At 55.4% G+C, this 13,060-nt stretch overlaps 1 protein-coding gene across 2 annotated transcripts in view; it reads right to left on the minus strand.

The window, feature by feature from the left end:
- Positions 1–3,530: 3,530 nt before the first annotated feature.
- Positions 3,531–13,060, minus strand: part of SLC6A17 (solute carrier family 6 member 17) — a 48,409-nt gene continuing 38,879 nt past the window's right edge. The window contains exons 7-12 of one of the 2 annotated variants that reach the window (XM_047727405.1): positions 11,297–11,538; positions 10,864–11,056; positions 9,479–9,671; positions 8,843–9,002; positions 7,074–7,236; positions 3,531–6,629 (exon numbers count right to left, since the gene is read on the minus strand). In XM_047727405.1, the coding sequence (XP_047583361.1) occupies positions 6,261–6,629; positions 7,074–7,236; positions 8,843–9,002; positions 9,479–9,671; positions 10,864–11,056; positions 11,297–11,538 (1,320 nt within the window). In that variant the 3' untranslated portion in view covers positions 3,531–6,260. Of the gene's footprint in view, positions 6,630–7,073; positions 7,237–7,296; positions 7,576–8,842; positions 9,003–9,478; positions 9,672–10,863; positions 11,057–11,296; positions 11,539–13,060 lie in introns of those variants that run through there. The other variant, XM_047727406.1, reaches the window with a different exon arrangement.

Genomic DNA, 13,060 nt, shown 5'->3' on the forward strand with positions numbered 1-13,060 from the left:
GAGAGAGAGCGCACGCACAGGCAGGGGGCAGGAATCAGAGGGAGAAACAGGTTCCCCACTGAGCAGGGAGCCCAGGACTCGATACAGGGCTCGATAAGGGGCTCAATCCCAGGACCCCGGGATCATATCCTGAGCAGAAGGCAGATGCTTAACCGACTGAGCCACCCAGGCGCCCCCAAGGCCATATTTTTAAAACCATCACATCCAGTGGTGTGTAGAATCCTTCAACCCTGACCCAAGCCCTTACAGGTGGGCTGAGGCTGTGGGGCTGGCTGTAGCTATTTTCTGGGGGGAGCAGGACAGTGTGTAGGATCAATGATACTCCCTTCTTTGAAAACGATGCCTTCTTGCCCCTCCTTTCTTAGTTTCTTTGGGTTTGGGGCTGAAACCGTCCTTTCTGAACGGCTCTGTGAGAATGGCTCATTGCACGGGTGATGGGACCCCCGGAATGAGACAGGCCTCCCTGGACTTACTCCAGTTGCAAAAAGGAAGGAAGCAACTGTTTAATGAGTACTTGTTGTATTCCAGTATGGAAAGAATTCTGCACTGTATTCTAGGAGATGTTCCAGAAGGAGTTCCTTTTTCCCTCACAGCAATCCCTGGGCAGAAGAGATCTGATTGCCATCCTCCGTTTACAGACTAGAAATGGAGGTCCAGAGGCTTGTGGCCTGCCTAGGTTCACACAGTCAGTGACAAAGCCATGATTCAAACCGAGGCATGCCACCTGCCCCAGGCAGAATGAGCTGTTCTCAGGTCTTCCTACAGCCCCAGCTCAGACACTCACCTCCCCATCAGAACAAACCTGTTCTGTGCCCCACTTTTGTGTCTGTAAGTTGATATCCCTCCAAGGAGAAAGCTCCCACCCAGATGTCAATGGTTGCCAATCCCTAGCACCCCATGATGGGCCTGGGACATGGGCTGCCACAAGTTCTGTGGCCCCCCTTTCCCATCGGCAAGAGGGGTCTATATGCCCTCCTGTTAACCCTGGGCAGATACTGTGATCATAGAACACAATAGAAGAGACATTGAGTCATTTTCCAGGTCCTCATCTTAAGAAATTGGCAGCTCCCACTCTTATCTTTTGAAAGGGCCTCTCTGGACACCCTGAGCCATCACTTAAGAAGTCTGGCCACCCAGAGAGGCACTATGCTGGAGAAGCCGGGTGTGACACTCTTCTGGGGACAGTCCCAGCTGAGTTCATTGGGATGAATGTGAGTGAGGCTCCCTCGGGCCCTCCAGACCAGCTTCTCTGCAGTTCAACACCGCTGAGGGATCTCAGTTGCCACCAGAAGAGTCACTCAGACAAACCCTGCCCGAATCTCTTACCCCCATACCCCCAAGATAGAATAAAATGGTTGCTTTAAGTCACTAAGATTTGGGGTAACTTGATATATAGCAACATGCATAATCTCATCCAATTCATTCATTATACCTATTTTACAAACTAGGACATTTAAGCTCAGGGGGGTTAAATAACTTGCCCTAGGTCTCCTGGGAGGCAGGAGGTCCAGCTGGCATTTCAATTTGAACTTGGAGAGTCAGACTCCATAGCTCCTTAACACCCACTGCTTCTTAGTGGGTCTATGTGCACCTCCTGCGGGACGGGGGGGGGGTTGTCGACATTTCAACCAAAAACCTTCCCTTCAAACAAATGACTGAATGAATTTACAAGGAGGGACATTTTCAGCACAGAGACTTTCAGAATTGAGAGGTACAGTGGGGTGATTTGGAGTCTGGGGATGGTGGGGAGAGGTATTCCCTTCAGAAAACTCAGGACAACAGGACGATTTACTTATCTTTGTGCATCCATCACTGGCACGTGACCTGTCACTGTGGGCACTTAATATATGCTCGTTCAACAAACTAATCCACAAAGGCAGAAGTGCTGGAGTTGGAGAGAAGGGTCAGTCCGAAGATCTGGAGGGAAAGGTTTTCCTGCCACCTGGTGGCTATTTCTGGAATGACACTGTTTTCTTCTAAGGCTGGAGAAGGAATTGGAGGGCTGCTTGGGGGACCTTGGCTGTACATGCAGTCCGGGGTGTGGGGGCGGCGGGGGAAGGTGAGACAGCAGCATTCCAGACTGGAGTGGGGTGCGGTAGGGGCACCTTGCCTTCCGCTGAAGTTTGCAAAAGATGAGAACTTAGAATGTGGCTCCCCGTGACCCCTCTAGCCCCCTGCCATCCCTCTCCTCTCTCCCACCCCCCAGCTCTTCATCCCTAGGTGGGTTTCCACTTGCACCCTTCCTTGCAGAGTGACAGGTACCGCTCTTCCTGGCATTAAGGAAGGATTTATCCCACAAGACCCCACAAGCACCAAGCACCTTTCTCGTGTCAGATAGAGCCTCATTCTCCTTCCTTGGGAAAACCCAGAGCACAAAACACCTCCCTCTGAAGCGGTTCATGTGAGATTTTGTGTGTGGAGGACTTGGACCCCCAAAAGGCCTGCTACAAGTGTGTGTGTTGTTCAATACCCAAGAAGATTCTCAGGAAAATAAACATGCATCCCTCCTCATTGTGCCCGAACTCCTCAGCCAGCCAGCACCTACAACCCCACCGCAGTCCTCTCTGCCCCATCCCATCCCACACTTGTCCTCCAGAGCTTCTTTTGGGATCTCTGGCCTTCCCATCCCCTCCCCCCGAGCCCGGAGAAGGTCAGAAAGACAGGAAGGGTTTGGTAAGAACAGACACTTTATTATACACCATGGGTGGGGGGGGGCGGTGAAGAGAGGAAGGAGGGGATCTAGGGCTGACGATGCCTCATCCCCTCCCCTGGGTTCAGTGGTCTTCACCCAGGGCTCTGGCCAGTCACAGGGCACATGGACTTGAACTGTTCTGAACTTGTACCCAAACCAAAAGTGATACCGGCTGTATGTGCTTGGGTCTGTACAAAGCAGTGCTCGGGTTGAGGAGGGACCCTGTGCTCTTCTTCCCACCTCTGGTCATTAGGCTCCAGTGAGGGGGCAGCAGGCCCCCAGTTTCAGGGCCTAGTGGATGCTCCGGGAGTCAGGTGTGTTCTGACCTGTTGTCTCTCCTCTTTTCCACCATGGGAGTACTCTGGTGGGGGGAGAGGGGTGCAGCTGTGAGGAGGAACTGGAGGGGAGCCCCTGCCCATAATACTGTAGGCCTGCTCAGGGCCCGGCACCATGCAGCTTCCAGTCCCCAGCCTCAGCTGATGGCAGGTGACTCAGGAAGCCTTCTCCCGGCACTAGGAGAGTGCAAGTCCCCTCAGATTTATTGCTGGAGGGCCGAGGCCCACCCCGCTGGTATCAGCTAGAATGTCTTCCCTGTCCATCCCCATCTGGATCTCGGGCTTCATGCTGCCTCAGTGGAGAGGGCTCCCTGAGCAAGAAGCTGGTGACTGGGGCTGGAGGACAGGAAGGGGCAGGGACCAGGGGACTCTTCCAGGCACGCCCCACCCTGCCCTGCCCTGCCCTGAGCCCGCTGTCCCACTGTGGGCACTGCTTGGACAGCACCAAAACCAATAAGGGATGGGGACCCTGCACAGGGATGTGGGGGCCTGCCTCTCTCTGGCCCCCTCCTGCTCCTCTGGGGCATCTGGGGAGGGATCATACTTCATCAGATGCCCCACCTGTTCTTGACTCCCCCACAGGCGTTGCCTCACTCCCAGCTGCCCTGAGGACTGAGAAGAGGAGTGTGTATCAGAAGCTCAGGGGAAAGGCAGCTGTTCCTTTCAGAACTCTCTCAGAACCGTCTCAAGGACAAACGCGGGACAGAGGCGCTGCAAGCTGCTCTCCTGGGGTGTCACCATCTCAAGAAACCCAGGATGAAGAGCTCATGAGTCCGGGAGGAACAGGGAGAGGTTAGCTAGAAAACAGATTTAGGGGCTCTTCGGCCCAGAGCCCCTCCTTCCCTGCTTCTGGCAAGCCCAGTGGTGTGAAGGCAATGAGTCCCCAGCACGAAACACCTGCCTTTCCCCACAGCACCCTGCCCCGAGGCCTTGCCTAACAGAGCTGGGAGGAGAAGGAGACAGGGGGAGGGCAGTGTGGTCTTCAGGAACGTGGTGAACCCTGGGAATCACAAATCACCCTACACGCACCCATACCCACTTATGCGCAGCCGCCGCACACACACACACACGTGCACGCGCCAAGCTCCAGGCCCTATGTCTAACACAGCGGAGACACAGCCAGGACAGGGCCTGGCCTACAGCAGAAGGCTGCAAGCACTACCCAGCTCTTGGGATCCAAGCAGACGGCCCAGCTCCGCCGCCCTGATACAGGCTGGCGGGCTGGGGCCTGGCCCAGCCACACGCTACAAAATTAAAAATATATCAAATATACAATGAAAATAGATCTGTACAGCACTGAGGATGAAAATAGTCCACGAGCCACGGCAGAATATGGGGTTTGTCAGTTAACCGCATTTACACCCACGTGTACAGATTGAATATACAATAGAAATAGACTAGAAGAATATATATAGTACAGTGTCTCTCCTGGGGCCTTGCTTTTCCTGTTGCTAAATCTGCCGGGATTAGGCATGGGACCAGGCGGGAGGTGTTAGGTGAGGGTGCCTCAGGTGGGATGTTGTCCCCCAAAGGCTCATGTCTTTGGGGAGACGTGGGTCTCCTTCTCCCCTCACACTCCGAAAGGATGGGTGTGGCTGGAGGGCTGGAAATGGGAGTAGTTGTGGGGGAGGGATGAGTCAAGGAAATGGCAGGGTGGGAGGAAGGACCCCCAGGGAAGGTGGGCGGGTGGACCAAGGGGCTAAGGGATGAAGGAGGGAACCCTGGGTCTTGTCTGTCCCTCCCCGTGCTGAGAACACGAGAAGAATTCAGGACCTTCTGTGAAGGTGCCCAGACCTAGCACTGTGGCCTGCAGCCACTCCACCCACCATGGCGCTCACAGATGGAGTTGGGCTGTCCTGGCCTGCCTGCCTGCGTGCCATCCATCCACAGCTGCGCACCATGCACACGTCCCTCCACCAGGCCATCCGTCGCTCTACAGACACAGATTCTACAGATTCGCCAGCCAGGCTCTGATCCTCCCAGCCTGCGTTCTGAGGGCAGCTCTCTTCCGGGGGAGGCCTCAGGTCAGGGTGGGTGGGGTGCTGGGGGTGCTGGGCCCCAGAACAGAGACCCAGCCCTTCCCTTCAGCAGCCTGTAGTGTCCACAGCACTGTCCGCGCCCTCCCCACCATGGGCTGGGCATCTTGGGGAAGGTTCCCAAGGTTATTTGCACAAGACGGGCACACCGCGCACAAGGAGAATAAGCGGCAGCCCAAAGGGGCAGTGAAATTATCTGTCTTTCCCCAGGTGTGAGGTTTCCTGGGTATGAGCCCCTGAGCTCCAGGGACCCCCATTCCAGGAGAGAAGCTGCCACAAGCGAGGAAGTTGGGCCCCAGGTAAGGGAATGTGCTTCACAATTGTGCTCCAAACTGAATTGTGCTGTGAACCATCAGGTGTGCTCTGGAAACCTCTCTGTGTACTGTCCCCTCCTCTCTCGAGGAAAGAGGCACAGGCCACAACTGTGGGCTCCCGGGTGGGGACAGAGAGGGCAGGCAAAGCCCCAGTGGAGGTGGGGAAGGGTCCCGAGCAATCATCACCCTCCCAGGCAGGATGTGACAGGACATACCCTGCCCCAGGCAGGGCCAAGGACATGGGAGATCCCACCCAGAGCCTCGGGCTGAGGGAGCCCCCATGCCTAGCCCCCTTCCGCTGCCAAGGCTGGCGCTCAAGGCAGAGCGTGCCATCTGCATCGCAAAACAGAACTTGGGGACTTCTACGAGATTCCATCCCAAGGCTGAGCCCTGAGTCCTGGCACAATTGTCCCATCCCCAGTCTTAAATCAGCCCCTGGGATGCATCACCCCTAGGATAAATCATCAGCATCCTACCCCACCGGGTGCTTCTCATCAGCACAGAGGGATGGCCAGGACTTAAGACCTACAGGTGCCAGGTTACAGAGAGAGAGAAGGTGTGGGGAGCGACCCTTACAATGGCCACTTGCCATCTCTCCTGTGCTGGGAATCAGGGCTTCTGGACTGTTTGAGTTAGTCAGCTGCAGTTTGGTGAGAGGATCTCAGGAGGTTAGACGAGTTGGGAGCCTGCACTGGGGACAGAGTCTCTCCCAGCCCCTGCTCAGGTGTAGGGGGAAGCTGGTTGGGACTGGGGTGGGGGATGAGGCAGGGCAGACCCCCTCTCCTTGGGCAGAGGGCCTGGCCTAAGATGACAGGCCAGGTTGGGACAAGCGGGCTGGATGGGCGTGGTGGGGGAGAGGCAGGCAGGGAGTGTGGGGCGGTGGTCACAGCTCCGACTCAGGGGTGCCGGCCAGGAGGTAGCTGCTTCCGTAGCGTCCGTTGGGGTTCCCGCTGGTCTCCAGGGGGGACGTGCTGCCGGGTCCCAGGTAGGAGCGGTGGGTGGGCATGGGGGACGGCGCCTCACTGGGCACCTTGCTGAGGATGAAGCGGGTCTCATCATTCTCCTCCAGATTGGAGATGTCTTTCATCATGCGGCCTTTCTTATAGGACACGGAGAGGGTGTTGGAGCCGTCGGAGAGCAGGTGGAAGTGCCGCAGGACGAACACCACGGGGATGGGCAGGGTCGCCACAACGATGAGGGTTATCAGGAGCGCCATGGCCCAATTGGGGAAGTACAGGTAGCGTTCGGCTGCCTGGTAGGGGGGCGGGGATGAGGGCTGTGAGGAGCTCACCCTCCGGGACCTCCAGGCTGGTCTCTTCCTGCCCTTTCCCACCCCACCCCTTGCCATCCTGGCCAGGCCAGCGATGGAGGCCTTCACTGTCGCTCTTTGAGTTAACTGGTCCCCTTGGTTAAGGGCCTGAGCTCCCCTGGGTCTCAGTTTCTACATCTGTAAAATGGGTGGGTGATTCTGCTCCACAGACATGGAGAGAGAACACCGGTGAGACCTGGATGAGTGTGTCAACCTTTCTGAGCCTCGGTCTCCCCATGTGTGCTAGGGGATAGTGCCACCTCTCTCTCCCAGCTCTTGTAAAGACAGAGGTCCTGGCAGGGCCTGGCACACAGCAGCTACCCTCTGAGGATTCATCTCTATTGCCTGTTGTATTAAAGTGACCCTGGGATTTCAGGTCCCCCTCACCTCCTCCTTGATCCAGGCACTGTACCCTGGGGGCGTGACCCCCAGCTGGATGACGCTGGCCGTGGTGAGCACAGCCATACACAGTGGAGACACGAACTTCCACATGTAGAAATAGAAGCGATAGGGTCGGAAGCCCAGCATCTCCGTTAGTTCCTGCATGAACCTGCCAGGAGCAGAGGGCCCAGCATTGGCATCCCCACTGTGCCTGAGCATTCCCCCACAACCGCCTCCTCCAGGAAACCTTTACTGACCAATCCCTCCCTCCCATGCTCTTCCATTCCTCACATCTGGGGATACCAGTTTATTATGTGGTGGCCCAGCTGGCCTCTGGGCAGGCTCTGGTGTCGCCAGCTAACCTCCTCTGAATACCACACGTCACACCGCACCCAGGGATATGGTATAATCCGCGGGACATGCCGGCAGCGGGGCAGGCACCTGAGGACCTCTGCGGACACCATGGGCCCCGCCCCATTCACACTGGCCTGGGCCTGGTCTCCCCCTGCTGGAAAGAAGGTGAAGTGCACTTCCGTAGAGTCCAGAGGCCCTGACTTGGGGTTTCTAACCTCGGGGTCTGCGGGTGGGATAGCCGCACGCTGTGTATATGAATGTCATAAGAAAAAAATCTTCTCTACTTGAATAACACCTAACTGAAGCCTTGCGTTTCTTTCTACTGTAAATGCAAACCACCACAGTGGTATTAGCCACAATGACATATATCTCCCTATCACATTACGACTGAACCTACCTACAAACGTCATTTATATTCATCACTATTTCACAATTACCGTTATTATTACCCTAGCGAAATCTTCTGACTTAATGCAGTAAAAATAACACATACATGAAAAAAACTGCACATACATTACCATACCAGATTTTAAACAGTATTTTTGCTATTTTTCAACTTAACTCGTTTCCTATAGAATGCTATCTATTTTATTTTGTCCACCTAAAAATAATATTCTGAGAAGGTGTGCAGCGTCTTCACCAGACAGCAGAAGAGTCAGAGCCCCTTCCAACCATGAATCCCAGGGCTCCTGACCCACCATTGGGTCCCACCTGCGTTCTTGTAGGAAGGAGATGACTGTAGCCAAGGCCATGAGAGAGCGTGATTCTGAGACCCCGGCCAGACAGCAGGGGAGCCCCAGGCCTTGCAGGAGAGTGGGAGGGGCCTGGCCCTGGGGCTTCCCAGGCTCACAGATTTGTTAAATGAGGAACGAGGCTAGGGGCTGATGGGGAGTGTGGCTCTGCCCTAGGCTCAGGCCACGAGACCCAATCCTTCCTTACTCCTGACTTCCCTGACCCGACCTGACCCCACACTTCCGGCCCTAACCACACCTCATCACACACCCCTAGGTCGATCACCTGAAAACTGCCTCGGGCTGCTGAAGTTCCAGAATTCTTTGAGGGTGGATCCCTCTTAGATACCCACTAAGTGCTCAACAAAGTTAACAAAACTGAAGAGTTTTGGGTCTCAGGTAAGGGGGCTATGGTAATTTAAGGCAGTTTAGGGCAATGCCAGGACCTGAACCCAGGAGACTCACATGCTCAGCCTGGCTCTGCCTCTCACCAGCCACGTGGCCCTGGGCAGTCACGTCCTCTCTCTGGGTCTCAGTTTCTCTGAGGATCTCTGAGGGCACTCTCAGCTCTGACATTCTGTCTCTGTGATCTCCTGTCCCACTCAGAAGCAGCCCGGGGGAACGAGGCACTCTCCATCAGAAGAGGACAGACCCCTCCTCCCATCCCACCCTTCCCTGTGGCCCACTTACTTCTTGGTTCCATAGATCCAGGCCACGGCGATGTTCTCAAGGATGACGATGACGGTCAGCGGCAGGGTGGCCGAGTAGTCATCAAACATAGTGACAAAGTAGTTTCCGGAGCGCTGGACGAACAACAGCCCCACGAAGAATGCAAAGACACAGCAGCCCACTACAGAGAGCCGGGAGGCCGGTGTGGGGGCACAGGCGCAGGGTAGGCGGGGCCCGGGGGGGTTAGGGGGGCACCCAGGCCCCTCCCTTCCCACCCCTCCTCCCTGAAGGCCTTCAAGCGGGGAGGGATCCGGTGCTGGGGTTCTGAGCTCCCACTCCTTTAGGAGAGATGGAACAGGTGCAGGCTGGCATGGGGAAGGACACCCCTGCCCAAGAGGATTCAGCAGGCCCTCAGAGAGAGAGGCAAATGACCCGAGGAAGAGGCCACCCCCAGCTCAGGCTGGGTCCAGATTCCCAGACTGCCTTCTCCTGGCTCTTGAGCGCTCTTCTCTGGGAGGCAAGCCAGGCTCCAACTGCATCCCACTGAGGGCAGCGGGGAGCCTTCTCAGCGTGGAGTCTGTTTAAGTCAGAAGCCTGTCCTGCTTGTCGTCCCTGAGGGCAGCCCACCGGGCCAGCGGGGCTGCCAGGAGGAGTTACCTGTGAACATCTCTTTGGGCACCTTGAAGGTGTCGATGATGGGTGTGGTGATGCCAGCCATGGTCCCAATCATACTGCCCAGGCCCAGGTTGATAAGCATCAGGAAGAACATGACAGACCAGAACGGGGAGGCAGGGAAGTGTGTCATGGCCTCGGTGAAGGCGATGAAGGCCAGCCCTGTGCCCTGCACGGACTGAGGGTGGGACACAGGCGAGGGCTCAGTGAGGCCCATGCCACTCCTGGAAGCCCCTTGCCCTCTTATCTTTGCCCCCAGAGCTTTAAGAATAACTCTCCCCTCTTTCACAGGCATCTGTGCCCTCACCTAACTCCTCATCTTTCCGCTAGTGGGTCTCAAACTTGGGTGAGTATCAGAATCCGCTCTATCCCAGGGAGTAAGATACCAATTTAGAAGTTCACCTGTGGGATCTGGAAGCTACACCTTGGACAGGAACCCCAGGTGATTCAGATGGAGATGCTCACATTTAGAAATAACGCCCCGCTTGAGACCTTCCTCCTCTAGGAAGTCTTCCCTGATTGCTCCAGACACAACTATGGGAGCTCCCAGCCCTGAGCTCCAGACTTTCATAGAGTGGGCTCAGCCTCAGTTGCCTAATGGGACCACACTGGAGCCTTTAGAACACCAATGCCTGGGTCTCACCCTGGAGACAGTGCTTTGATAGGTCTGGGGGTAGAGCTTGTATCTGAGTATTATTAAGTCCCCAGGTATCTCTGATGGGTAGCCGAGAGAGAGCCACTGTGTTAAAGCTTGGGCCCCTGCTCATGAGGAAAGTGACCACACACTGCCCACTGACGTCACTTCTCTGTTGTCGTGTAAGAACCCGTGAGGTGAGGGAACACCTCCCCCAACTGTATGAGTGTGTCTTTCTTGTCATTTGGCTGTTATCGAGGTCCTATTATATAAGAAAAATGGCTACCATCCTAGTATCCATAGCACTGGCCTGAGGGCCAAAGAGAGAGAGATAGCAGAGGGTAAACACTAAAGAAAATGCTTATTTTCTGTGAGCCATGTACAAAGCATGGTCACAAGGACACTACAGACAGCACTGACTCTCCTCCCCCCACTCAGAAACCCATTCGATGAATCTGAACACCATTCTGTACAATTCCTGTGATTTCGATGACAGGTGTGTCTGCCTCATCTCCTCGAGACAGCATACCTTGGAGCAGGGGTTTAGCTGATTCTTTTCCTCTCTCCCTCCCTGGATCCCTAGTCCGTCCTTGTTTCTCAAGCAAGTGTACGCGTCCCAGGCAGCCTTCTGAGGCCTGCTTGAGAGCTCCAGCCACCTGAGTCCCATCTCTGGGTCCCATGTTCCCACATCTGACTTCCTGCCCACCCCGGCTGGGAAGGGCAGCCTGTCCCACACCTTGTCCAGCTCGTCCTCCAGAAGGCAGGGGTCGAGGCCCAGGGAGGCGAAACGGTCCTCCTTCACGGCCCTGATGACTTTGTACATCTCCGTGTAGTCCTTGGCAGTCAGGTGTGAGAAGTTGACGTGGGGCGGGATGAGGTCCCGGCTCAGGACGTTGGTATGGAGGTACCCCAGGATCTTCTCGGCATTCCTGCAGCACAAAGTGAAGAGGGACAGGTAAAAAGGCAGGGGTGGACACAGTCCCAGAGGCACCTCCCAGGCACCCAGGCAGGAAGCCCCACAGGCCATCAATGGAGACACTTCTGAGCCTGAGCCTGGGATCCAGAGCCCGGGACAGAGAAAGCTCCACCCCCAGGAGGACAGGGACTCTGTGTCTGTGGCCCACCCGCCCCGCCTGGGTAAGACGGACAGGAGGAGAGAGGCCACTTACTCGACCACACACTTCTCGTTCATGATGTTGGCCTTGAAGCCCAGCACAGCAAACACCACGAGCGTGGCCAGCACCGAGGTGAAGAAGTTAATGAAGGACACCAGCGCGGCGTCGAAGTGGCAGTTGTTGTCTTGCTTGTTGTAGCTAGAGAAGGCGATGACGCCCCCGAAGCCCAGACCCAGGGCGAAGAAGACCTGGGTGGCCGCCTCCCTCCACACCTGGGGGTCCAGCATCTTGTCCAGCTGTGGGGGGGAGGACCAGAGACACACAGATAACAGTTTCCTGCCACACCCCTTTCCGCATGGCAGAGTGGGAAAGCCGGGGCTGCGTGAACTTGGCCATCCTCCACGCCCCTCTGAGCTTCGGTTTCCCCATGTGCAGAACGCCGATAATGGAAATATTGACTTCAGAGGATGGTTGTGAGGCTTAAGATCAAATAAACACTATGTACTTACTCAGCAACTTCTCAGTCAATTTTAACTACCATCTTTGCTTACCATGGAGCTATTATACTGAGGAATAACTTCAGGGCCATTAGGTATGAGGCCTGGTGCACAACTCCAGGAAGTGCCATTCACTTGAATGGTGCCTCCTAGAGTTGTGCAGTGTACAGCCTGTACAACGGTACCAGAGCACTAAGAACACCAATATTTCCCTGATACCTCCCCTCCACTTCAAACCATGAGAAAGGACACCAACTTCTCCCTCCTGCCCACCTGAGCTCCCTTTCCCTGGGGGAGAGGGGGAAAGACCAATGTTCATTCATACACATTGACATACTCTAGGTCACAAAAGTCCCCTTCCCCCTTCTCACCCACCCAACTTGAAACACAGAACCCAGATACTTTTGGAGAGGGGAAGCCCCCGCCTAACCCTCTATGTGTCCTCAAACCTGACAGAACCCTGAACCACACCAGCATGTAGAGAGCAGGGGACAATTCCCAAAATGCTTTTAGTATCCATTTTCCTTTTGCTGTTTGCTCCTCAAAGCAGGGACCATGGCTTGGACCCAGCACAGAGCTGTCCAGTCAGACCGACCCAGGTCTAAACCTGACTCCCATCTTTTTTTTTTTTTTTTAAAGATTTTATTTATTTGACAGACAGAGATCACAAGTAGGCAGAGAGGCAGTCAGAGAGAGGAGGAAGCAGGCTCCCCGCTGAGCAGAGAGCCCGATGCGGGGCTCGATCTCAAGACCCTGAGATCGTGACCTGAGCCGAAGGCAGAGGCTTAACCCACTGAGCCACCCAGACGCCCCATGACTCCCATCTTTAAATAGCCGACAAGGCTTAGGAAAATAACAGCGCCTATTTTATGAGGCTCAGTTTTCCCATCTGAAAAATGAGAATAATAATACCGCGTCCCTCCCACAGTGATTGTGAGGATCAGATGTGGCAGCAACAAGTAAACCCAGCACATAAATAGCAAAATGAATCTTGCCGAAGTTCCTCTGACCTAGTCAGGACAGGTTTCTTTGGTGAGGAGCAGGAATTATTATTCACATTTCCAGAAAGAGTGAACAGAGACCCCCACGGTGGAAATTCCTTGCTCCCAGTGACAGAGCTGGTTGCTGGGACAGAGGAGTTGCTCAAGCACAGGTGGTCTGATGTGGCCCAAGACACCGTCCTACACCATCCCCTGACGCCTCTACTCCTCTGAGCATTGCCCCTGGACCTCTGTAGCTGAGGTCTACCCGAGTGACAGACCAGGGAGGCGAGGAGGCGCTAGACAGCTTGCCATCCCTGCAGGCACCAGCCCTACCTGGT

The sequence above is a fragment of the Lutra lutra genome, chromosome 4 (assembly GCF_902655055.1).
Source record: "Lutra lutra chromosome 4, mLutLut1.2, whole genome shotgun sequence".
In the NCBI taxonomy this organism is placed as follows: domain Eukaryota; kingdom Metazoa; phylum Chordata; class Mammalia; order Carnivora; family Mustelidae; genus Lutra; species Lutra lutra.